This window comes from Heterocephalus glaber, unplaced genomic scaffold, assembly GCF_053883595.1.
Source record: "Heterocephalus glaber isolate CG9 unplaced genomic scaffold, H.glaber_assembly_v1.0 deba00000122, whole genome shotgun sequence".
NCBI classification, from domain to species: domain Eukaryota; kingdom Metazoa; phylum Chordata; class Mammalia; order Rodentia; family Bathyergidae; genus Heterocephalus; species Heterocephalus glaber.
Window position 1 is genome coordinate 85,257,054 of NW_028258138.1, and position 26,684 is coordinate 85,283,737.

Below are 26,684 nucleotides of genomic sequence, written 5' to 3' on the forward strand. Positions count from 1 at the left end.
TCACTGCTTCTTCTAAGAAAATATACCAACCCAACAATTTATTAAATATTGCATAGAAATTATATAACTATGTTTAGATTATGATTATCAGTCTCAAAGTCAATTCTATATAAAAGAAAAGTTGCAAGATACTGGATAATGTACCACAGTATTAAGAGTGATTATATTTATTGAAGGCACCATACACGATTTTCTTTGTTTTTCTGCTTCTCAGATTGAAAAAGTTTAGCAAATATAACTTTCAAGGTTAAAAAAAATAAAAAGTCACATATTCTTCTTTTAGCATAATTTGCTTTTCAGCAAATGTTGGAGTGATTGAACTTTCCCAGCACAGTGGGTCTTGTCCTTGTGCTAATTTGGGATCTGTTGCCTCTTTGCAAGATGATATAATGTCTGCTTTTCTTTTGTTTTGTCCTTGTCCAAAAGCTCTTCACCATAATCTCAGAACAAACTAAAATCCATCATGCACTAGGATGTGTGTGCCAACACATATGCACACATGCATGGCCTCACACTTGTGCATATGTGTCATGTCACACACACACACACACACACACACACAGAGCTACTCATTAGAAGTTCTCCATTGTGCCTGAAAGCAGCCAACACCAAGGTCAACTACAATATCATTCATCAAGTCTGGACACATTTCATTAGGCCTTTTCTGGCAACAATAGAAACACTTTATTATTTGTAGAGGAAAATTATTTCCAGTCATTACACTTAAAGATATTTTTAAAAGATATTTGTGACTGCTGCATCATAACTGTGTTATGCAGAGAGAAGTTCTTAAGCAGGGACAGAACTGTAACATATTAACAGGAGAACTGCGTCTGTCTACAGGGCCCTCGATTCCTACACCAGTGACTTCATGGAATGGTACTGTACAAGTTGTAAAGGGTCAGATGAATTTCTCGTGGGTGAGACCATTGCATAAGGATGTAAACACTCCTTTGCATTAATTGAGACTAGTTTCTAAGAAGAATAATCCTTGGCACATAAAACACAAAGCTTGTTTTTATAGTTATTTCCTGGTAAATTCCCATCAAACATGATGAGTTTTCCCTGAACTTGGGCATGAGAATTTATGCTGTTACTCTGGAGATGCTGCACAGCCTTCTGATAGCTGTGTCATTTACTAAGCTGCACACCCTTCTGATAGCCATGTCATCTTCTAGAGACCATTGTGGACATTGCAGAGGCAGAAGGTGAGGCAAGTTTCAAAAGATGGAAATAGTTTCATATTCAAGGCTAGAGCCTTAGAGTTTGTAGATTAAAACCCACTCTTTGCAGTCAGATGGACCTTTTTGCCAATCCCAGATCTACAACATATTAGCAGTGGGACTTTGAGTAAGTCACTTAACCTTTCTAAAGATCATTATTTGGCCCATCAGATTTTGGAAGTAAGATAGCATAAAGTATTCATAGTTTTTGGCAGTGCCTATTACAGTAAGCAGGAGCAACACAATCATTATTAGCACTGTGAGTACTAATAGCACCAAGCGCTAACTGATGATGTACTTTCTCTTCCCCAGAACTCTTGGCTCTGAACAACACTTATTCTGCAAGGTCCTGGGGCACTGCTTAGGCCAGGCCTCACTGATGTACGCTTCCTTTTACCTTGTCGACTGTTTTGTCCATCCAGGTGAATAGGTGACAGAGAGGTCCTTTCATAGGCATGCTAGGAGGTTTAGCAAAGTTTTGAAGTTTTTGGTTGAAGAATGTCTAGAAGCGCATTAGGAATTTGTAAATTAGCTTAAAAAGGGAGGGGCAGGCATGATGGTGCACATTTGTAATCCAGGATCTGGGATGCCGAGGCAGGAGGATCACAAGTTCAAGCCCAAACTGGGCAACTTAGTGAGGCCCTGTTTCAAAATAAGTATAAAGAGTTGGGGATGTAGCTCAGTGTGATGGCCCTGGGTTCAATACCCAGTACCATAATAAAAGAAACAAATATTAAAAAGTGGGCACAATCCAAAGTTCCTGTACCTGTTTTGTAGAAGGTATCTGTAGTCCAGGTCCAGCATAAGCCTCTCTCTCACTTGCAGTCTCAGGGACATAAAGAGCCTCTCTTTGCAGTCATAAAAGCAGCTCATTTCTCATCTGAAGGAAAACTACACCTGGGCGTGCCTTTGCCAGTGACAGAAGCCAAAGGCAGTGTTTGGATCTACCATTAAATTAGTGGAAACAGGAGCTGCTCTGTGTGTAGCACAGTGTTATCAATGGCCTGGCATGCAGGAAGACTGCGAGCTCTGTGTGCTGGGATAGGGATGGGTGGCGGGAGGTAACACAGTCATGTGTCTTTGTGTTCTGGCTTTAGAGGCCCTGGAGGCCGTGCAGCCTGGTGCCACAGCCCAGCCCACCAGCTCATGTTCTTTGCTGCACATCAAGCAGCAGCTGTGGAATGAAGACTGCTACCATGGCAAGCTGAGCAGGAAGGCAGCAGAGAGCCTTCTGGTGAAGGATGGGGACTTTTTGGTTCGAGAGAGTGCAACATCCCCCGGCCAGTATGTACTGAGTGGATTACAGGGCAGCAAGGCAAAACACCTTCTCCTGGTGGATCCTGAAGGCAAGGTATCACCGACTTCTCATCCCACACTCCACAGGGTGTTGTTGCTGGAATGGCATCCAGAACCTGGTACTGAGTGGTGTTCAGGGCTATGCGTTTATTTTTTTTTTGAACCTTCCAGCTGCAGCAGGAAGTGCTAAGTAAAAGCTAAGGGAGAGGTTTGAGAAGGGGGCCACCCTGGGGTATCAGGTTGAGGATGGCCTCCTTCTTCCCTTCTCAATCCACTTCCATGGAGGAAATAAATACCTGCTCTGTGGAAGTGCAGGGACTGCCTTCTGACTCTTGCTCATTATCACATAAATGGTTCTTGCTCATAATTTCATAGAGCAGGTGCTTAAATAGTTGTAAGGCAGAATGAGATAAGGATGGTTCAACCAAAGCATTACAGTTCTTATCAGAGAGCTCATTCTGGTTGAGGTAAACCAGAAGGCTTTTTGTGGGGTCTGATATGTGAGGTAAACCCTGGAAGAGAGAAGAACTTCAAAAGGAAGTGTGGAGAGTAGGGAAGGAGCCAAAGGAGCAGGCCAAGGAATAGGCTGGAATTCAGCCAATAGAAGATATGTGGCGAGAGCAGAGGAGGCCTTAGACAGATAGGAATCCTGGAAAGGTAGGTTGGAGCTACCTTATGGGGTGGTAATATAGACCAGAATGCCTAATTTGTAGAATGGAGACCTTGGCCGTTTTGGAGGAGGAAAATGATAAAAACCTTCTGTGAATCATGACATCAGCAAGAGGAAGTTCCCGTGATGACATCGGAAGAGAACGTTCCAGCTCTCCTTGCCCCACAGAAACACTGGCTTAACAGTTTTGTGGAGCCACATACCCTTATGAGGATTCCAGAATCTGGGTAAGAAGTTGCAGTGGCCCAGGTGGCCTAAAGCTGAGAACCATCATGTGAAGTTGGTAAGAAGAGAAATTTCACTTTCCCACAGCAGGAGAGAAGGATCTGGCTCAGGGCTTTTCCCTGGAGGGGCAGAGCAGAGTGGAGCGAGCATTCCAGCTGCCCCCTTTTCAGAGGGCTGCAGGAGGGATTGCTGCTGTCTTGCCTCACATGGATGCTCATGGAACCAACATTGTCTGGGTGCTGGGAGCTGTTGAGAAGAAAGAAGGGCACTGGTAGCTTGCCGCAGCTGGCCTTGCTCTGTCCTAGGGAGCAGGTGTACCATGTGAGGCTTCTTCCAGGGAGGAGAGGAGGGAGGTGTGCATCCAGCAACCTGGCTTCTTAGCATGCTGCCCAGTGGCCTGGAATCTGTCTTCCCACACTGGGGTGCTGGTGGGCAGTCCGCATAGCTTGGGTGTCCAGTGGCTGCTGAAGAGGGAGGTTGTTTGCTGCTGGAGAGCGAGAGAACTTAGGTGCCATAGAAAGATACCAGAGGGAGCAAGGGATTACAAGCCTCTGGAAACTTGGCCCACTTTTGTTGAGAAACTGAACACACAGACCCAGAGAAGTCACTTCCCCATCAGTGTCAGAGGACCTCAGGATCTCAGCAGGGCTGGGAAGGCTAGAGAGATGGCCGGATCCCAGCACAAGTCATGAGACTCACCAAGAGGCAGGGAAATGGGGCCCAGGGAAAGGAACATGGTAATGTCCAGAAACTCATCCTACAGAAGTGGAGGTATGTGAGTTACTTGGTAAGAATTCAAAACAGGCACCATCAAGATGTTGTATGAGCTTAAGGACACAATCCAGGAACAAGTTGAGAAAACCAACCAAGAGAAAGAAAATAGAAAAAGGAACCAAACAGAAACTTTGGAGCTGCTAGAATATAGTAACTGAACTGAAAAATTTACTAGAGGAGTTCAGCAGTAGACCAGATCTAACAGAAGAAAGAATCAGTGAACTTGAGAACAATTCATTTGAAATTGTTCAGAGGAACAAAAAGAAAAAAAAAATGAAGAAAACCTAAAGGACCTTAATGCATTTTACAAACCCAAAAAGAAAAAGAAACAGAGAAATGAGTAGAAGTTTATTTTAAAAAATATTGCCCAAAACTCCCCAAACCTGGAGAAAGAAATAGACATTGGATTTAAGAAACTCAGTAGAGACCAATCATGAGGAATCCAAAGATACTGGCAACAAGGCACATTGTAATCAAGTCATCAGAAGTCAAAGGCAGAATCTGAAAGCAAGAAAAGAAGCTTGTTCTGTACAAGGGAGCTCCTTAAGACTATCAGTGAGTTAATTATATCTTCTGCAGTACTATCAGTGGATTTGGTATATTCAAAATCCTGAAGGAAGAAAACACTGCCAACCAAGAATACTACATCTGCTAAAGCTGTCCTTTAAAAATGAAGGAGAAGTTAAGACTTTCTTGGATAAATAAAAGCTGAAGGAGTTCTCAACCACTAGACCTGCTTTATAGAAATGCTAAGTAGAATCCTTTGTTTTTGATGAAGTAAAAAGATGCTAAACAGTAACATGAGCACATATAAAAGTCTACAGTTCACTGATAAAAGTAAATATACAGACAAGTAAAGAAGACTATAACACAGTGATGGTGTGTATAATTAATTCTGGTATAGAAGTTAAAAGACAAAAGTGTAAAAAACTGTAAAATAGATTAATGGATACTTAATATGAGAAGATATAATTTGAAAAATCAACAACATAAAGCTGTGTGTGAAGTAAAAAATAGACTATTTGTATGGCATTAAAGTTAAGTTGTTATCAGTTTAAAGTAGATTGTTATAAAATGTTTTATGTTAGCCTTTTGGTAACTACCCATAAAATAACTATAGAAGATTCACAAAGAAATAAAAGCTTATCACCACCACCACCACAACAACAAAAAATCAATGAGACACAAAGCAAGACTGCAAGAGAGAAAAAGTAGGACAAAACCCCTGCAATATAGACAGAAGACAATTACCAAGATGGAAAAAAATAATTTCTTCCTTAGTAATAATTACTTTAAATGTAAATAGATTAAATATCCCAATCAAAAGACAGAGAATGGCTGAGTGGATTTTTTAAAGATCCAACTGTATGCTATCCAGGTGACTACCTTTAATGTAACTACATAAATGGGCTGAAACTAAAAGGAAACAAAAAGATATTCCATGCAAATGATAGTGAAAAGAGAGCAAGAGTGGCTATCCTTATATCAGACAAAATAGACTTTTAAATAAAAAAGTCCCAAACAAGGACATAATATAACAATAAAAGGATCAATTCATCAAGAAGATAAAATGTTCACAAATATATATGAACACAAAAGCAGAGCAAATATGAAGCAAACATTCACAAGACTGAAGGGAGAAATAGAAAAAAGCACAATAATACAGGGGATTTCAGTATCCTTTGTCAATAAAAGATAGATCATCAGGCAGAAGATGAATGGGAAAAGAGAAAACTTGAACAAAAGGTGCAGATCAAATGGCTGTAGGAGATATATACAGAACGGCCTGGCCAACAGCAGCACAATACACATTCTACTAAAATGCACACATTACCTTCACCAGGATACCACGTTTTAGGTCACAAAATAAGTTTAACAAATTGAAGATTCAAATCATGCCAGTTATCAAGAGAGTTAGAACTAAGAATCATGGTAGAAGCAAAGCTAGTATTTTCGCAAATATTCGGAATTTAAATAACACACTCTTGAATAGCAAGTAGGTCAAAGAAGAAACCCAAAGGAAAATTACAAAATATCTTCAGACAAATGAAAGCATTATATACCAAAACTCATGAGGTGCTGCAAAAGCCCTAATAAGAGGGAAGTTTATAGTGATAAATGTCTAATAAAAAAGAAAGAGAATCTCAAACAACTGAACTTTACACCCCAAAACAAGAATCAACCTAGCACAAATTTAGCAAAAGGAAGGAAATAATTAAGATTAGAGTTTATAAGATTAGAGTCAGTTTTGCATTACTATGGTTAAATACCCAAGGCAGCTAACTTTATAAAGAGAAAAGTTGCTTTAGCTCAGCTTGGAGGCTGAATCTTGACAAAGTATAATGGTGACTGCACCTTGGCTGTTTCACTTCATGGCATGATGGCCGTGTGGGCACATGCAGGGACAAACCAATACTCACATTCTCGATCTAGGAGCAGAGAGGGTGGTGGAGCCAAAGCTGGGCTTTACAGCTGTCCTCTTGTGAGAACCACCAAGGAGTCCTCTGAGGATGACCTGAGGGCCTGCTGCCAGTGACATAAGGACTTCTCAGGAGATCCACCTCTCAGAGGTTCTGCAGCACCTCCCAGTATACCATCCAGTAAGACTGGGCACCAAGCCTTTACACATAACGGATCCTTGAGGGTCACTCAGACCATAGGCAGATCACAGCAGGGAAAAGTAAATGAAATCAAGAACAGAAGTAATAGGAAAAAAATCAATGTTACTGAAGTTATTTTTTGAAAACAGCGTGAAAATTGGCAACACTTTGGCTAAGATAATTATGAAAAAGGGGGAGATACAAGTGAAATAGAAAATGAAACGAAATGACTTACAATGGATGCTACATAATAAAAAGGATTATGAGACTACTATGTACAGTTATATGCCAACCAATTGGATAACCTAGAAGAAATGCATAAATTCCTAAAAAGATACAACCTAACAAGATTGAATGATGAGGAAATAGAAAATCTGAATATTCCTAAATTTTTAAAAAAGATTTAATCAGTAATAAAATATATGCCAATAATGGAGAGCTCATTGGTAAATTGTATCAAATATTTAAAGAATTAGCACCAGTCCCTCACAAGCACTTCCAAAACACTGGAGAAAGGAAGGCTTTATCTCATTTTATGAGGCCAGTAATAATCCTTGATTCCAAACCCAGAGAAACTACATTAAACAGTACACTAAATTAAAGGGATCATGACCACATAGATTTATCCCTGGGATGCAAGGATGATTCAAATCAGTCAGTGTGAGATACCCCGTTAATGGAATGAAGTATAAAAATCATATACTCCTCTCAACAGATACAGAAAAAGCATTCAACAAAATTCAGTGCTTTAATTATAGAAAGACTAAAAAATCTAGGAATAGAAAGAAATTAACTGAACATAATAAAAGTATATGTCAAAAACTCACAGCTGACAATATATTCTATGGTAGAAATTGAAAGCTTTTCCTCTAATATCAGGAACAAGACAAGAATACTCATTCTCACCACATCTAGTCAACATAGTACCAGAAGAACTATCCAAACCAATTAGGCAAGAAAAAGAAAAAGAAATCCAAATCAGCAAGAAAGAAGTATAATTCTTGGTTTGCCATAGCTATGACAGTGAGGAGCCACATATATGTGGCCACAGAAATTTGAGATTCAGATCTGCATGAACATAGAGGAGCCTCATAACAATCTTAAAAAGATGAAGGCAGGGCTAGGGATTTAGCTCGGTGGTTTCACCTCTTGCTGAGCAAGCACAAGGACCCGAGTTCGATCCTTGATACCAAAAAAAAAAAAGATGAAGGTAAATGCATTATAAAAGTACAGCAGATATAAACACAGTCAAATATGTTACCGCACAATGAGGCAGGGGACAGCCCCAAAGATGAAGGGGAATCCTCTGGGGAAGGATCTGGAATGAGACAGAGCCTTCGGCAGGCAAGAGAGAAAACACCACATTGCTCTCAAGCCTTTCCACTTGTGTATACAGGGTTCACACAAAGGTGGCTTGGTGCCAAGTTGGCCTACATGTCTTACAGCAGAGTATCTCGGGCCTGGCTAGGACCAAGGACACTCTTACAGCACATGCAAGGCTATCTGTATATAACATTTCTTTCCCAAGGTGGGAGGTAGCCAGCACATAGCTGAGTTCACTCAGTGAGCACAGGCATTCCAGTGACTCATCACATTAACCCTTTTCCTGACAATGGCATGACCTTACATGTAGGAAATCCTAAAGACTAAACAAGAAAATATTGTTAGCACTGACAAATGAAGTCAAGAAAATTACAGAAAATACAAAACCAACATATGACAACTCATTAGGTTTCTATACACCAATGACAAACTATCCAAAAAAGAAATTAAGAAAATAATTCCATTTACAATGGCACTCAGAAGAATAGAATACTTAGGAATAAACTTAACTAAGGAGTTGAAATACTTTTGGCTGAGAACTACAAAATATTGCTAAAAGAAACTAAAGAAGACAAAAATAAATGAAAAGACATCTCATGTTCATGGATTAGAAGACTTTTGTTAAAATGTCCATACTAACCACAGCAATCTACAGATCTCTATTAAATTCCTAATTGCATTTTATAGACATAGAAAAAAAATCCTAAAATTCATACAGAACCATACACACACACACACACACACACACACACACACACACACACATACAGACACACACACACACCCTGAATAGCCAAAATAGTCTCGAGAAAGAAGCTGGAGACCTTACACTTCCAATTTCCAAACATATTACCAAGCTACATTAATCAAAACAGTATGGTATGGGCAGAAAGTAGACATCTAGACCAATGGAAGAGTGTAAATAGCCCAGAAATCATCTTCAACAAGGTACCAAGACCATACAAAGAGTAAAAGCTAGTCTCTTTAACAAGTGGATGCAAAAGAATGAAATTGGAATCTTATTTTATACTATACACAAAAATCAGCCCACTCCTAGGAGAAAAGCTTCATAACTTTGGGCTTGGCAGTGATTTCTTAGATAAGATTTCAAAAGTAGAAGCAACAAAAGGAAAGATAGAGAAGTGGGACTATGTTAGACTAGAATGGTGCTGCAAAGCAAAGGAAACAATCAACAGGGTGAAAAGGCAACCTACAGAATGGAAGAGACTACTTGTAAACTGCTATATTTGATAAGGAGCTAATATCCAAAATATATAAGTAAACCCTGCAACTCAGACAACCAGATTAAACTGGAAACAATCTGATAAAAAACCAGACAACCTGATAAAAACTGGATAAAAGGCTTGAGCAGGCATTTCTCCAGGGAAGACATACATTGACTATGTTAGTCAGATTTCTGTCACTGTGACAAAAAACCTGAGAGACACAACTTACAGGAGGAAAGATTCATTCTGGACTCACGGTTTCTAAGGTTTCAGTCCATGGTCAGTTGGTTCCATCATTACTCTGGTAGGGACACATTGAATATTGTGGTGGAAGCACATCAGGGACCAAAGCTACTCACTTCATGGTGGGCAGAAGCAGAGAGAGAGCCAGAAAGGGAGAGGCTGGGGATGAGATATAACCTTTAAAGGTACACTCCCAAGGCCCACTTCCTCCAACCAGGCACCACCTCCTAGCGGCCCATTCAGCTGTGAGCCTGTGGATGGATTGACCCATAGATGATGTTAGTGCGCTTGTACCAGTCATCTCTCCAGGACCTGCCTCTGAACACGACTGCATTGGGATCAGCCCGGAACACTTTGTGTGTAACCCTGACAGTGACCAGCAGGTGGAGAGAAGGTGCTCCACATTTCTAATCGGCAGGGAAATGCAAATTGAAATCACAGTGAGATATCACCTCAGACCTGAGAAAGTGCCATAATGAAAGAGATATGGCAAATAACAAGTGTTTGCAGAGACATGGAGAAATGAGCCCTGTGCCCTGCAGGTGGGAGTGTAAAATTCTGCAGCTGCTGTGGAAAACAGTTCCTCAGTTACAAATACAGCACCCGATGACCTGGCAGCCTCACGCCCAGGTAATTACCTACAAGAATTGATGTCAGGATATCAAGGCGATGTTTGTACTCATATGCTCATTGCAGCATTGTTCACAACAGCCAAGCAGTGAAAACAACTCTAAGGCCCACTAACTGAGCATTGGACAAAGAAAATGCAGGGTATACATGCAGTGGAATGCTGTGTAGACACAGAAGGAAGGAGGTCTTGTCCTGTCCTACCACGCCCTCAGGGACCTTGAGAGCTGTATGTGAAGCCACATGAGCCAGTCACAGAAGGAGCCATATTGCATTATTGCACTTCTTCAAGGCATCTAACGTAGTCCAGCTCATAGAAACAGGCAGTGGAATGGTGGTTTCCAGGGGAGGGGAGCGAGTGCTGGCTGCTGCTCAGTGGGTACAGTTTGAGCTGTACCAGAGCCATTTGAGAGATGTGCCCTACATCACACTTCCAGATAGCACTAAGAACTACTGTACTAGACGCTCGAAGTCCTGTTTTCTCGTCACGCTGTTTAAAAAGCCTATGTGGGTGGGCTATGGGTGCAACTGTGCAGCTGGCCGGTGCAGACAATAGGGTGGGCGGAGAGAGTGTTGCGGGGGCTGTGGGCTCTGTCCCCTTGGCATTCTGTGGCCACCACGCCCAGGAGAGCCCTGGTGGGGCCGGAGCTAATTCTTCCAAAGAAGCCATACATAATTAAAGTGTAAATACTTAAACCCCTCTACGGTGACCCCTAACTAACCCCTAACTGCAACATCCAGGGTAGCAGCCAGCTTAAAACCTCTGTGCTAGGAAGATTCATTTGACATTTGTATGTGGGTTGATTGGGGTGGGGAAGACCTGGGACAGAAAAAGCAGTTAGGGACTTCTAGGACAAAAGCAGTGAAAGCCTGAATCAGAATCAAGGCAGGAGAAAGCTGGCCCGGTGGTGCATGCAGTCTGGAAGGCTGAGGCAGGAGGGTGGCAAGTTTGAACCCCGCCTGGGCAACTTAACGACTTAGTCAAAAACCAAACCAAACCAAACCAAAACCTAGGGAAAAGAGCCAGGGATGTAGCTTGGTGCAGAGGCTCTGGATTCAAACCCCAGTTACCTACCCCCACACAGAATGGAAGCAGGAGAAACACAGAGGAGACACAGGGGGAGCTGGAATTAAGAACCCAGTCTGGCAAGATCAGTCAGTGGAATTGGAGTGGGGTGGGGCTGAGATGGAAGAGGCAACAACTCCTACAAGGTGCGGAGTAGTCTGTAACTGAAGCCACTCCGCCCTTTCCTTCTCAGTGCTCGACATGTGTTTCCCAAGACTAGGTGTGCTCTCTTTCATAGCTACAGTACAGTGGTGCAAGTCAAAACATTTTATATCACTACAACACCATTATCTAATTCTGAGTCCATATTAAAATTCTTTCAGTGCAGTCAGTGTATATATTTTAAGATTCGAGACCCAATATCTAGGCAGAACTCGAGGTTCCTTGTAGGGGAGGCAGCAGTCACACCACAGGCGCTGTGGTCACACCTGGCCACCAGCTTTCCGTCTCTGCATGGCTCCTGGATCCTCCCCTACACAGGAGTACAGGTAGGACCAGGCTTCCGAGCCGACGGGGCCAGGGTGCCCAGGCTCAGGGAGGAGTACAGTAATGCCAGGGAGGAAACCCACGGAGGGAGGTTGGGCGTTAAACAGTTGAATCCTTGGGTATGCAGACAGTAAGTTCCATGCCACAGATACTTGTGAATGAACACCTGTGTGTGAAGTCAGTGGGAAGGACACACGAATTCCTATTAGAGAAGCCCGAGGGTGCGCCTTGGAGCAGACAGGATGGTACTGAGCCTCCCAGGAGAGGCGGGGCTTCTCCAGAGGGGTGCTTCATATAGGGAAAGGGAAACGTGGAAGTACTCTCTCTGCCCGATGGAAGAATACTGCAATCCCGGAATTCAGACTTGTAGAGGGGAGACAGTTAAATATTTATAGAAATGGTGACATGAGGCAATATGTTAAGCAATGACATCGCAAAGAGGCAGATTGCAAATTTGGATTGACGGCCAAGTGCTAATCATTTTCCTAACCACTAAGGATGGTTGCTACAAGATGATAGTGGAGGAGAAAATTATTTATTAAAAAATATAGTGTTGAAAAGAAACTTTTCTGTAGTCATCAGCATGTCTTCTTTCTGGATATGTCTGTTTTCCCTCTCTGACTGTTTACATCTTCCAGAAGAATGCTGTTATTTAACCTAAGCATATTTATACTTCCTTTTCAAGGTGAGGACCAAGGATCATGTATTCGATAATGTTGGGCACCTTATCAGATACCATATGGATAACAGTTTGCCCATCATCTCTTCTGGAAGCGAAGTAACCCTCAAACAACCGGTGAGAAAAGAAGATAACCCCGGACTTTTGCATTTCAAGAAATGACAGCATTGAGCACGGTCCCAGTGGCATTTCAACAAGCTCCATTTCATGCGAGGACATAAAGATAACTGCGACTTTGCTTCTAGGTTAAATGGAGCACAGACGGTGAAATGCATCTTTCTGAGACCCTAATGGACTAGATCTTTTATAAAACAAAGAACTAACAAAAAGCCTTCAGGACATGAAAATCTGAAAAGCGGAGAAGGATTGATCCATTTGAAGAGAAACTATACATATGCACGGATGTCACTTTCTAAAGTCATGCCGCATCAGTAACAAGCCAAAAAGCACAATTAAAATGTCACATGCTCAAGACAACTTGAACTGCTGGGGCAGTGGTATGTGCCTTTCACCCTGATAACTTGGGGGTATTTTCCTAGGGAGAGGTTAGTTCCAAGTGTCTTCATGTTCTTTAACTACAGAACCATTTGCCAAAAAACCCAGTTTTTTCTTGCTAAAACAAATAAGCAGTTTACTTGATAGTAACTGACTTCATTACATTTTCTGTTTAGTAACATTTTTCACTGCAGTGTCAGAATAAATAGGACATTGAATCCAGACCATGTCTGTACCAGTGGGATTGCAACCACTGAAAGTGTTAGTCTGCCTCGTTGGTCTGTCCCATTTTCTGGTTGAAGGGCCAGAGCCCATATTCTCAGTCTTTGCTGTGTGGACTGTTTGCATACAGCCCGCAACACAAGGAAGAGGCCAGGTCTACGAGCCACTTCTGTTTTCATCATCTTCTCCTGCTGTCCTTGCCACAAGAGCACCTGAGGGCTGGATTTGTAAAGGATGGCAGACAAAACCAGAGTTCTTCAGACTCCATATCCACACTGCTTCCATCCTAATTGGAAGTACAGAATTTAGTTCCCAGGGTAGGGAACTTTTCTTTGGATTGGCTGCCACGGAATCATAGCGTCAACATCTGCATGTGACCTAGTACCTTCTCTAGATATGATCTGACAAATTGCAGAAGAGAGGAAACACGTTGAATGGGATGTTGGAAAGGTCTGCTGCAGGGAGACCAACTCTACAAAGATCAGCAAAGTTAGCATTTTGTGGGGGAGAGGCAGCAGGCGGGGCATGTCTCCGTGACCTTCAGCAAGTTGCCCAACCCCTCTGGGTTCCAGTTTTCATGTCCATAAAATGAGTAAGCTGTGTGTGTGTGTGGGTGGGTGAGTTCTGACATCCGCCTCAGTCCTAACACAGCATGTGCCCGCCTGCAATAACCAAGGTTTCATTTGTTTGAGGTCAGTACTCCTAAGTAGTCTGTACAGTTGGTTAAACATTCAGTTTTTTTCTTTAGCTTCTCTATACTCTCAGCATAAAAGACATAATTGAGAGCAACAGTCACATGGCACAGAAGCTGTGGCACAGTACAGGTGTCCTTGCCACTGCATATAGAAACGTGGCCACGACACAGAGTAGTGTTTTGTTTTGTCTGCGTGTTTGTTTCATCCTGAGGAATCTGGACAACGCCTTCAGTTCATTTCATTCTGGCTGAGTAGACACGGCCTTAATCTTTATGATTCTATGTTGTTTGGAACAGAAGTCATCTAAACACTGAGCCCATTGTACCCTAACATTGTTGTGGAAAGGCTTCTGATTTTATCTTCTGCCATTGATATTAGCTGGCTCTGTTTTCTTTTATACGAGTAGGAAATAGTGTCTTTATCACCAGTTTTCCAAACACTTAGTTCTTGGTCCTTTTTCCTCATAAAGGGAATCAGCAAGGGTAGAGATAATAGAATCGTGTGAGTAATTAACCTCCCGTATCGGAGACAGGGCAAAGCGGTGGGTCCAGTTGGGCTGGATAGAAAGATTGTTGACAGAGCAGCAAGGAGTTCTTGAGGCAGAAAGCATTAGTGGTGAGAGCGGAAAACAAACGTAGTTAGTCCTGGACTGTAATGGTATAGTAGTTAGGTAAGCAAATACTGCACTCACAAATACCTCGGCACAGTTAAAACAACACAAAATAACGGGAAATGTCTGCATGCTCTTTTAACCTCACTTTCTCATTTTCATCTGTTTTAGAGTGGAAATCCATTTGCCTATAAATACCTGTAAATGACTTTTTAAAAGAACAAATAAATAATTATTGCTTTGTGACAACTGACAGTACATGTCTGGTGTTTGGGATTTGGAAATTTTACCATTTGTAGGGTATCGGAGTCCTGGCAGGAAACAGATGGCCCTCTGAAATTGGGTAATTTGAGGAGAGTTTATTAAAGGAACGATTTAAACTGTGGGCAGAGCATACGGAAACCACAAGGGAGTGGTAGTGCTCTGTCTCCTCCTCCTTCCCCCAGGGAGCAGGCTCAGAGCCTGGAGAGCCAGTTGTGTGCAAGGATTGCCTTCTAGGAGCTGAGCCCGGGGTGCAGGGCTGTGGCCAGCCGAGGTGACTCCACAGAGAGATGGCTCTGTCTGATCTCCTACTGGCTCAGGTCCTCTGCTGGCTCAAGGAACTTGAAGACAGAGCAAGGGAGCGCCTTGATCGCCAGCCTCAGAGGCCCAGGGGAGCAGGGAAAAAGTAAGGGAAAGTCTGGAAGGGAAATTGACCAAAATACAGGACTCTGGTGATAGCCAAGCTTCTGAAGCATCAGAGAGGGTCTGGATTAGTTGGTAAGGTGAGGAAAAAGGTGGGAACGAAAGAGGTTAGCACTCTAGACCCTACAAACACAGAATAAGAAGGGAATGTTACACACAGTTCTGCACACATTACTTAGACAACTTAGATGAAACAGACCAATTCCTTAATAAGTACAAACTACGACAGTTCATCCGATATGAAATTGGCCATTTGAATAGCCTGATAGCCACTAAGAAAAATTGAATATACAGGGGCTGGGGATTTAACTCAGTGGTTCCACCACCTGCTGCGCAAGCACAAGGTCCCAAGTTTGATCCCTTGTACCAAAAAAAAAATTGAATATACAATTCAACACCTTCCCCCAAAGAAAGCCTAGGCTTAATTTTAGTGGACAACTCTGTCCATTGTTAAAAGAATTAATGTCGATGCTCTGCAGTCATTTCCAGAACATCAGAGAAGGAAACACTTCTCAATTCATCTTTTGAAACCAATATTACTCTGACATCAAGATCAGACCCAGTATAAAAAAAAAACCATAAATTAATATCCCTGTGAACAGAGATGAAAACAGCCTTAACAAAATCTTTGCAAGTAATACACATCAATATATAAGAATAATTATACATCTAATATATAATAATCTATATATAATAGATATAGTAGATATATAGATATATTAGATATATAGAGATATAATCTGTAATCTATATATAATTATCTAGATATAATAATTATATAATCTATGTACAGTATGTATGCAGAAAGCTATAGAGTGCTGATTAATGATATAGAAGATCTAAATAAACGGAGAGACATTGAATGTTCTTGAAGATTTAACTTAATAAAGATGTCAATTCTCCCCAAGGTAATACACACTTAATGCACTTCCCATCACAATTCCAGCAAGACTTTTTGTAGTTTAGACAAGCAAAGGAACTAGAAACAATTGTGTGAAAAAGCAAAGCGGGAAGAATCAATCTACCTGATTTCAAGACTTACATGATTGCAGTAATCAGGACAGTTAGCATTGCTGGAGAAAGCAACACAAAGGTCAGTGGAACGGAATAGAGAATTCAGAACTACCTAATTATGTCCAACCTATTTTTACAAAGATTCAAAAGTGACTCTGGATGAAGAACAGCCTTTCAATAAATGGTGCTGGAGCAATCAAACGTCTGTAAGAATGAACCACACACTTTACATAAACATTAAATTACATGGATTATGGACTTAAGTATAAGGTGTAAAACTATAAAACTTTTAGAAAAAAACATGAGAGAAAATATTTGGCATAGTATATAGATATACTAATGAATGCTTATCTTGTGTCCTCTGAATTTTGATAAACTTGCTTATCAATTCTAGGAGTTCTATTGGTTTATTTTTTGGGGGGTTAGTGTTTCTCTTTGTTTTGCTTTTGGTGGGCTTTTTGATTGATTCCTTGGTATTTTGTACATGGACAGTCATGTCTAGGAGGGAATTCAGAGAAAACATGATCTATTAAGGGGAAAACTGATACATTGAACTTGTTCTGAAATACAAATTTTTGCTCCATGAAACTGATTGGAGGGTGAGAGGTAAGTGACAAGCTGGGAGAAAATACAGGGTACAGTAACTGCAAACCACGTATCAGGCATATAGCTATCTAGAATATATACAACTCAACAGTAAAGTCTAATTAGAAAATGGGCAAAAACATGAGCACACATTCCACTGAGAAGATAAACAGATGGACAACAAGTACATAAAAATATGTTCACCATCACTGTGGAGCTGTAAATGCACATTAAAACCACAGCAAGCATCACTGTGCACTGTCAGAATGGGTAAAATGAGAGGTGAAAACAACATCAAATTCTGGCTAGGAGAGAAGAAAGTAGAGCACATATATCAGATGAGAACGTAAAGTGGAAAACAGTTTGGCAGTTTATTGAAAAATAAAACATGCAAGTAGCAGCCAACCCAGCAACTGCACTCTTGGGCATTGATCACAGAAAAATGAAAACTTGTGCAGAAATATTCCTGGCAGCTTTGTTCATAACCATCCCAAGCTGGAAACCCAGATGTCCTTTCATAGAAAAATAGTTGAAGAAGTTATGGTACGTCCGTATTATGGAATACTACTCAGCAATACAAAGAGAACTATTGAGAGGCACAACCACTGGGATGAATCTCTAGGGAACCATGGAGTGAAAAGAGCCAGCCCCAAAGTTTACATGTTACATAACTGTATTTATAGCTTGGAATAATTAAAGTATAAAGTGGAGAGGGCCGGGGATTTAGCTCAGCAGTTTCGCTGCACAAGGGCCCAAGTTTGATCCCTGGTACCAAAAAAAAAAAAAAAAAAAGTACAAAGTGGAGAACAGATGAAGGGGTTCTATGATCTGACTGTGCTGCCACCGAATTTATGTGTGGACCCCCAACACCGTGTGATGGTGTCAGCAGGTGGGGCCACGGGAGGTGGTGAGCTGAATGCCCTTATAAAAGAAGCCCTGCATGGGAAACAGAGAAAGAGATGTTTCCTTGGGAAGAGGACCAAAAGAGGGAGCAAGGGGAAGACGTAGGGGATGGGAAGGTAACAGGGAAAGGACTGAGATGGACCAGTTCCCCATGATGAATGTCATCACTACGTGCTGCAGTCACTTCATTCTAAAGACAGACTCAGGCTCTCTGCATCGCCAGAACCCAGAGGTGCCTATGTATCACACCTTGCCCCTCCCTGTCACCGTGGCTAATGCAAAAGTGCAAAAGCTCAGTTCTCCTAGCAGTTTTGAGGACGCTTCAGAGTTCACTGTGGGATCAAGCTGGAGCCAGCATTCCTCCTGGAATCACACCCCAGCTTGGCTTCTTTCCCATCCCTGACCTCTTCCTCGCTTTCTTACTGCTTTCTCCTGGAAGCCCTTTTACTATGAATTGTATCATTGCATTAAGTTAATACTTTGTCTACATACATTAACTAACTGTGTAGTTATGAAGCCAAGCACAGATAGTTAATAACTAAGAAGAATAACAGCAGTTAAAAACCATGACCTCCTGGGGAATGGCACTATTAACAGCATTATCCCAAAGCAGGAATTCCAGTTACCTTTAAGTGTGGACTAGCAGCAGTTTTGGACTCTTGGACATATGAATGATGACTAATCATTTCTGATACACCTGTTAATAGCAGTTGTGCGGTTGTTTTAATTTACAAATTCTAAACTTTACTAACCCTTAATATCTAGGTTGGTGGATTCCTAGTTGTGTGCGAAAGTAAAAACCTATAAATGTGCATGGTATTTTCTCATAACTGAAGAAATGGCTTGGGCATTTGTGTCATTTAATGGTCCACCAGAAAGATGCTTGAGGTACACCACTGAGCCATGGACCGTATTTGGAGTTCACTGGTCTAGACTGCTGAAATCTGTCATTAGGAATGCATCTTAGCTTTGAGTGTTTTGTCTGTGAGGAAAACCCTGCCTGTATTAATTTCCTGGGATGTTGTAACAAAGTATCACAAGGTACTTGAAACAATATAATTTTACTTCTCTTCCAGGAAGCTGGAAGTCTGAAATCAAGGGGTTGGCAGGGCCTTGCTCTGTCCACAGGTTCTGGGGAACAATCTTTGCCTTTTGGAGCACCTCAAAGCCCAGTTGTTCCTTGGCTCATGGCAACACAACTCCAATCACTGTCTCCACGCCCACATGGCTGTCCCTGTGGGTCTGTGTCCTCTTCTAAGGACATTGGCCATTAGTTTAGTGCCCACTCTAATCAGGATGACCTCATGTTAACTAATTACATCTTTTTCTAAATAAGGAGATATTCTTAGAGTCCAGGTAGACATGAATTTGGGGGAACAGTATTCAACTTCTACATGATCTAAATCAGCTCACTTTAAACAATATTTTAAAGTTCAGATATGACTGAATCTAAGGAAAAGATGAACTGCTAGGCTTCTCAAAGCACAGGAACCAGGCAGATTCCTGTCTTGCAGTAGCAGAAGTTCACAGTCTTTATCCAGGCCCCGCCAATACACGATGTGGCTATAGTGGCTGCCTAGCTCCCTTGAACACATAAGAGCCTGCTTCTCTCCCATACGGCTCCCACCTTCTTTGGTTCCATGGAGTTCTGTTCTGGTTATCTGGGAGGGGAATATGAGGAGCTGTATTGGGTCTGCTGTGCACCATGATCTAACCAAGTAGAGCCGAGACAAGGGTGCCAGGGACTGCTGGCAGTACGGTCACAATGGCTGCGAGCAGGGGCAAGTTCTGTGGGAAAGGGCTTGAGCAGCTCAGGCCTTTGACCTGCTACTGGAAACTGTAGTCACCAGTAGTCCTTTCCAGGCTCTTACTGTCCCGTTCAAAGAACTGGATGGGATGACTGATGAATGTGAAAGTTTAATGTTTGTGCCGGGCAAAAGAAGAGGAAAAGAAGAGGAAAAAGAAATGCAAAAGTGCTCATAAAGAAAAAGTGCTCTGCAAAGAAGGACCCTTCTAAGTGAGTATAGCCCAGGTAAAGTAGAAAGAAGTACTATACCCTGCAGAGTGCAGGGCAGGCTGGTGAAAGGGTTCATAACAGCCACAAGCTTAATGATCACCATACTTTCTGTTCCCATTCTGACATCAGATCTAGGCCATCCCACCAAAAACTCACTTGATCTCATGCCAGAAGATTAGTATCAGGTGCAGGGCTTGGCTTGCTCTTGCACCAGAACTGAAGACAGAATTCTCCAATTGGTATCAGGTCTCTGTAATTGACAGGTGATACCTTGTTGTCCAGCCAGGTTGCCATGCCCTAATCTCATGCCTCATACCCAGGTGTCAGTCTTCAATAATCCTCCAGAACATGGCTGTCACAAAATATGTGTTCAAACAATACTGTTAAGTTGATGAACTACAAATAATGATCTAATATCCCTCCATTCTTTCCAGGCACTGGAGTTTCCATCTTTAGTGTTTTCTGCTTTCTGTTTGTTCTTATAAAGCCACAACCTTTGTGTAGACTCTTGTTTGCTTTGCTCCATTCCATTAGCTCCTTTTGCCCTCTGCATGCATCCTTCTTTCTTTCTCTGCCACTGACCTCCAGAATGCTTTAGTGCTTGGTCATCCCAGTTATGCCATGATTTCTTTCACTCCCTCAGGCCCAGCGTGTGCTCTAGTGCAAAGAGCCATAGTTTATAGGGACACCATAGAAAATAAGCTTTAGTGTTTTTACATTGAAAATCTTCCACACAATTTCTCCTCATTTCTTCTTTCCCACAATTCTGAGAAGTAGTTTTTTTTTCTTTTTTCTTTTTCTTTTTTTTTTTTTTTTTTACAGGGGAAAGCATGAACGCAGTCCCCTACTACCACAAATTATGCAGTCAAGTTTCCCACATTTGGGGAAATCACAGGGGTCAGCACATCCGGAGTGCAATGGATAAGCCTTGCCCTGGGAAAACCACCTTCATGATCATGGTATCTCCCCTGCCAGGTAAGTATGAGAAGTAGTTTTTATCAGTGCTATTTTCAGATAAGGATTCTGAGGGTTCAATAAATTATTGTGGACAAAAGCCAGGAGGTAGAGCTGGACCTTGAACTTGATCTTCTTGCTCTCAATTAAGTGCTTTTTTGAGGACAGCACTACTTGGTGATAGCACTTTGGGTAGTGCCTTTGTGATGAGATTGTTTTGTCCTGATTGCTTTGACACCAAAGAGGAAGTAGGATACAGGAGCAATGGTGGCTTAGCTCCACCTTTATAAATGCTTGTTTGTAAGTGGGACCCCATCTCACCAACACTCTTACATTTCCCCTTGAGATGTAAACAAGTCTGGTAGAAGCAGAGCATTGACACAGCCCATGGGTGTATCCATTAAAAACAAAAATGCAAAGCAAATATTGACCCAACATTCCGCAACTAATTTGCTGAGAATTTAAGATCTCTGGCAGTTTTTTCTCTTTTGTTTACTACCCTAGAATATCTGTCTGCTAGTGCTTCCTCAACCACACCATACTTTCCCTCTCTCTAATGCCTTCCCTATGACTCCTGGCTCCACATTGTGGTGTAGTCCATCATCTTCCCTGCCTACTTCTCCAGCCTTACTTCTAGAAGTTTGGGATTCACTGTGGTGCACTCACTCATGGTAATCTATTTCCTTAGTGCTCTCTCCTCTTCCTCCTGGAACCTTGCTTGTATAGCCTCAGATGTTCATTTTCCTGAGTTAGTTCCTACTCTACTTAAACTAAACTTCATAAATGCTTTTCTCTTGTGTGTTATTATTTGTCTTTCTGTAATGGTTTGTATTTAGATGTCCCCCCACCCCCACCCCAAGCCTCATGTGCTCATAGATGGGGCTTTTGGGAGGTGATTAGATCATGGGAATGTTATACTCACCACTGGATCAGTCCACTGATGAATTCATAGCTAAATGTGATATTGAGAGTTGAATCCTGGTTTGGAGGAAGAGGGTTACTGGGAGGGTGTGGCCTAGAAGGGTGTGTTGCTTTGTTTCCTTCCTTGATCTCTCTTTTCCTGCCTGCCCTGCCAAGGACTGTTTCTCCTCTGTGACAACCCTCCACCATGCTGCCCTACCTTGGGGCCAGCTGACTATGGACTGAAATCTCTACAAATTGTGAGCCAAATAAACCTTTCCTTCTTTAAATTGTGGGTGTCAAGTATTGTGTCTCAGCAACCAGGAAAATAACTAAGACACTTTCTATGTAAGGATCTTGTGCTCAGAATGTTGGTATCTTGAAAGTAGGAGTCCTGCCCTACACTTTCTAGTCAAGCACCAAGGCAGGACTTAAAACAACACAGGCAGCCAAAGAATATTTTGTTAATTATAGTGTATTTATAGCTCTACTCAGATCTATGTTTAAAAGCAGAGGGTGCTGATTTATTCTTTATTCTGCATCTTTCTGTCAATTGTATGCTAGCCTAAAATATTTTGCATGTAGTTGACATACTCTAGAGATAAAGGACCTGGGTTCAAATTCTGTCTTGTATTAGTTATATGACCTTGGGTAGGTTGCTTAATTTCTTTTTTCTTTCTTTCCTTCTAATGTAAACTTCTTCCACCATAAACTGGGGTCATATTACAGTGATTGTAAGCACCCAAATGAGATAATGCTCATGAAAGCACTTACCAAACTGTGCTGCACTAGGAAGGGATTCTCTGCTTTGATCTTTCTGAGAAGCAGTTGCTTGTGGCCAGCGTCAGTTAGTGTTCTCATTGCAGCACTCTTCACAGTCCTCTGCACAAGTGGACCCTGGACTCAGTTTGCTGAGGGACTGCTGTGGTTATGGAGATTGCCTGAGGCTAGTTCTCACTAACAGATCCTTCCCTCAGGTTCAATGAGTGCCATTTACTTGAATCCTTTCATTTGCTTTTCCTGGCCCCAGTAGTCTTCATTTATTTGTTCCTTCATTCATTTACTCATTTAGCACAGTTTCTCACAATTGCTTTGAGTGCCTCCCAGGGAACAAGGCATGCTAGGCAGGAGCTGGCTAAGAAGCAGAGTAAGGAAGCCTCTTGGAGATGTTCCCTCTGTCTACTGAGTGGGGTGCATGTGCAGTAACTACCGTGACAGGCACATTGGCCCTCCCATCCCATACCAGGACGGACACTGTACGGAGGCAGGGAGGATTGTGTCTTCCAAGGAGGTGGAGTGTGCGAGGGAAGACTGCGGAGGAAGGGTGTGCTCCTCGGAAGCCTGAGCAGGTGGAGAGGTGAGGTCGGGAGGGCCATGCCTGGGAGAGAAAGTTCCCGGGCCTCTCGGCAGCCTGTGGTTTCATTCACTCCGTTCCCCTGGATTAAGGGCCTGGTTAGGGCGCAGGGTAGGCATCATGGGGTGCGGCGGTGGGAGGCAAAGTTAGACCGGCCAGATGGGGAGCTGCGTGACAGGGCACGGGGGAAAGGGTTATAGGATGGTTGGACCTGCTGCTGTGCGTCCACTGGGCTGGCAGGCGCTGTCAGGGCGGGTTAACGTACGCCTTCCAGAGGACACCGAGGACAGCCGCGTGCACGGTGAGTGACAGCTGGTGAGCGTGCGTCTCCACCGCAGGGAAACAGGAAACAAGGCGGCCCTGGGAAGCCAAAAGACAAAGCAAAACAGCACCTAAGACTGCCGTTGGCATCTCAGAGACAAAAGTAAATGCGAAAACCTCTATGGCAAGAGTGCGGTGGGGGAACAGGGATTCTGGGCGCTTCAGCCCAGGGCTGGGGCTCTGGAGGAGAAAGAGCTGAGGACCGGGCACTGGTCCCAAACCCAAGGAAACCAGTGAAGCGACCGCATCTCTAGGCAACCGATACGCCCGCCCACCCGGAACCAGCCCTCTCGTAATTGGCTTGCGGATTTACCAATGGGCGCGCAGCTGTAGCTTCCCGCCACCTCTGGCGCCAGCTTCAAACAGCAGTGCATTTACAACCGCAGGCGGACTTCTCAACCAAGCTTGCGGGGGGCGGAGACTTCCGACTCCTTACCCCGCCCGGAGCCGGCGTGTCCCCGCCCACCAGGCGACCTTCTAGCTGGTGATTGGAGGAGGCGGCTGCTCTTCAGAAGCCTAGGGATACTTTGGTTGTGACTAGGCAGGCGCTCTCGGGTGAGGGTCAGGGTGTGCGGGTTTGCTAGAAGTTGTTCCCGGCCGGGGCTAGAGTTTCCCCGCGGGGACAGCGGTGTGGCCTCCGGTGAGTCCTGTCTCGCAGCTGGGCCTGGAGCGGGTCGGGGAGCTGTGGGGCCCTCGGGATCCCGGTGAGGGCTTCCGGGAGGGCTGGTGCCGGCCGCCGGGTTGGGCAGGGGCGGCCTGGGCTCGGCCCGGGCTCGGAAGCTACCCGCGCGCCCTCTGCTTCCTCCAGGCTTCCGCCCCGCAGTGTCGTACGGAGGCCCCGCTGTCTCCGGAGACCGGGCCCTGTCACAGTGGCGCTCTGTGCACGTGTGTGGACGCTGGCTCCGCGGCCGGCAGCCCGGGCTCCCGTTCCGTGCGCTGCGCCCAGTGGCGCCGGCCCGCGCCCCTCGTAAGGCCCGAGGGTGCCTGCGGGACTGCCCGCTCCCTCCTTTGCCCGTGCTCACTCGATCTGCCCCAGCTGCTGTCGCCAGCGCCGAACAAAGGGCGTTGTCACCGTCTCTTTCCGTGTCTGCTCGGTTTCCCTCACCTTGCGCTTCCTAATCCTGGGCAGGGGTGGTAAATGGTGGCTGAATGGGCCTCTTCAGCCGGATGTTGCGGTCAGAAACGGGCTGGGTGCTCTGGGTGTCTGTTTTCGTGGTAGCCAGGTGTCAGCAAATAAGCAGACTTTCCTCATCCTAGGGCCATTCCCTACCGCCCACCGTGACATCTAACCCTCCCTGTGCTGTAGTGAAGAGCTTCAGTCTGATCCGCGCGCTCCCTTGGCGGGGACTGCTTCCAACTGAGTAAGAGACTGAAGCTGAAGCATACGAAAAGAAATGCAGCCTGAAAGTGCCAAGGAGTGACTGTTTTCGCGGAGAACCGGGATTGGAAAGAGGGAGACGTTTGCATCGGAGAGGAGGTTGCATTGTTGGAAGTAAGGTTTCCCACAAGCTGTCCACACACCGTTCCTCCATATAGGTGGCCATTGTTTTTGTCCCCATTTCTTTGATGAAGAAATGGAAGCAATGTGCCTAAGACTGCGCAGCTGATACATAGAAGAGAGTTGAAGTGTGGCCCAGATTGTTGGAATGAGCCCCCTCATTTTTTTTGACCACTTAGCCGTGTTGTGTCCTTTGAAGTGAATTTCTAATCAGAAGGCTCTTCTTTCTATGAAACTTCTCCAAGCCTTCTTTTCTTCTTAGGCAGAGTTAATTTGTGCTTTGGATTTTCCAGAATTTATAATGTGACAGTGCTTAGTTTATGTCATTGTCCCCCTAAGAGACCCTGAACTTACTGTGGCTGGTCCACATCTTAGATGCATCTGGGATCTAATCTGGCACTCGGTAGTAGTCAGTACAATTTTATTGAAATATTTCCTATACAATAACATGCATGCATGCACCATATTAATTCAGCAAATACTGTAGTGTATCTACCATGTTCAAGGGACAGATGCATTTTAATTCTACCTTCTGGGTGCCTATGGTTTATTAGATGATTTGAAAATTGTGCTATTTTTGCACTAGCTTTTCTCCAGCTAAACACCTCCTGGTTTTCTTCTTGCTCCAAGGAGGTAAACAAAAGAAAACCAACCCTGGACAACAGAGGGCTCGAGCAGAGGACTAGTTGCTGTGTGTTTGTTTTTGTTTTTTTCCAGTACTGGGGATTGAACCCAAGGCTGAGATGGGGTTTTGCTGAGTCACACTACTTTGCCTACACTGGGCTTGAACTTTCCATCCTCCTGCCTCAGCTTCCCAGAATGCCTAGATTTTGGGCCATCATGCTGGGCTAGTTTAAAGTCTTAACAGAATGCTATGTTTTTAAAAAGCATCCTGTCCACTTACTCTGCATCTTGATTTTTTAAATGGCCAACCCTCTGAGTAAATAAATACAGAAAAATTTCATTATTTTTACTAGTGACAGAGTATTGCTGAATTAATTAATAAGTAATTATATTACATCAGGGGAAATGTTTCTTTAAGTATATTCATAATGATAATTCTCAACAGTTTGAGCATTTGTTATTTTTGCCAGCAGTTCATGAGGTACACAAAAGGCAAAATAGCCAACACTAGGTGTTAGCGTCTTTTTTTTTTTCATCCTAGCAGTTGAAAATGGCATTTGGTTGTTTAAACGACACTTTGAATTCTTAATGAGTTCGGCATTTTTTTTCAAGTTAATTGAGCATTTACATTTCTTTTTTAATGATGTCATTTGTCCATTTTAAAATTGGGTTGTCTTTCTCATGTCTTTGCAAAAATTGTTAAGATTTTGTCATGTGTTTTACAAACACTTTTCTCATTATTGTAATTTAATTTTTTGACTTTTTTTTAGTGATATTTTTTTTGACACATAATACTTGACTTATTGTCTTTTGCCTTGTACAAGTTTTTTTTTTTTTCCCCTGTGGTTAGCCTTCCCTGAAGTTCTTATAAGAAGTTTTTGGTTTTATTACCTTGCTATTTTTTCTAAGTACTCCCTTTTATTGTTCTGAATATTATAGGAAATCCCTAATAGCAGTGTTAATTAGTGGTGAATAGTCTGTTAAAAAGTTAGCTTTTATTTTGAATCTCAGCTAAAATGCTTAGTACTATAGTGTTGTTGTTTTTTTTTTTTTTTAAACCACAGTAAGTTGATCATGCCTAAACTTGTTTCTTAGTTTCTGGTAGTTTACACTTTTTAGAAGGAGAACTTATTTACACCTTCTCCCAATGGGAAAGACTTTGATATTTTCAGATATTTAAGGACAAAGTTTGGATTTAACGTCATTTAAAAATGCATTTTGGTCTCTTACATACTCTTCACTTAAAAATAAAAACACTATAGAAGTCATGCATTTCTTGAGAAAAAGCAGCTTGGTGTATAATATAGTAGTGTTTGTATTTTGCAATGGGCTCTTGTAAATCGTGTTGTCCTTTTTCAGTATTCACAATC

At 42.9% G+C, this 26,684-nt stretch overlaps 2 protein-coding genes and 1 non-coding gene across 17 annotated transcripts in view; 2 read left to right on the plus strand and 1 right to left on the minus strand.

Moving 5' to 3' along the window:
• Shc4 (SHC adaptor protein 4) overlaps positions 1 to 14,715 on the plus strand; it is a 109,344-nt gene extending 94,629 nt beyond the window's left edge. For 5 of the 7 annotated variants that reach the window (XM_087181045.1, XM_087181057.1, XM_087181047.1 and 2 more), the window contains 2 exons: positions 2,321 to 2,574; positions 12,445 to 14,715. In XM_087181045.1, coding sequence (XP_087037171.1) covers positions 2,321 to 2,574; positions 12,445 to 12,600 — 410 coding nt within the window. In that variant the 3' untranslated portion in view covers positions 12,601 to 14,715. The remainder of the gene's footprint in view (positions 1 to 2,320; positions 2,575 to 12,444) is intronic. The other 2 variants (XM_087181063.1, XM_087181066.1) reach the window with 1 other exon arrangement.
• Positions 14,716 to 20,482: 5,767 nt separating this feature from the next.
• LOC147830556 (U1 spliceosomal RNA) lies at positions 20,483 to 20,646 on the minus strand. The gene has a single exon (XR_015439486.1). It is a non-coding gene; the product is annotated as a U1 spliceosomal RNA (small nuclear RNA).
• A 3,042-nt stretch (positions 20,647 to 23,688) lies between these two features.
• Cep152 (centrosomal protein 152) overlaps positions 23,689 to 26,684 on the plus strand; it is a 90,906-nt gene continuing 87,910 nt past the window's right edge. For 8 of the 9 annotated variants that reach the window (XR_015439040.1, XM_021261403.2, XM_087181020.1 and 5 more), the window contains exons 1-2: positions 23,689 to 23,832; positions 24,450 to 24,684. The gene's annotated coding sequence lies outside the window, so the exon portion shown is untranslated. The remainder of the gene's footprint in view (positions 23,833 to 24,449; positions 24,685 to 26,684) is intronic. The other variant, XM_087181014.1, reaches the window with a different exon arrangement.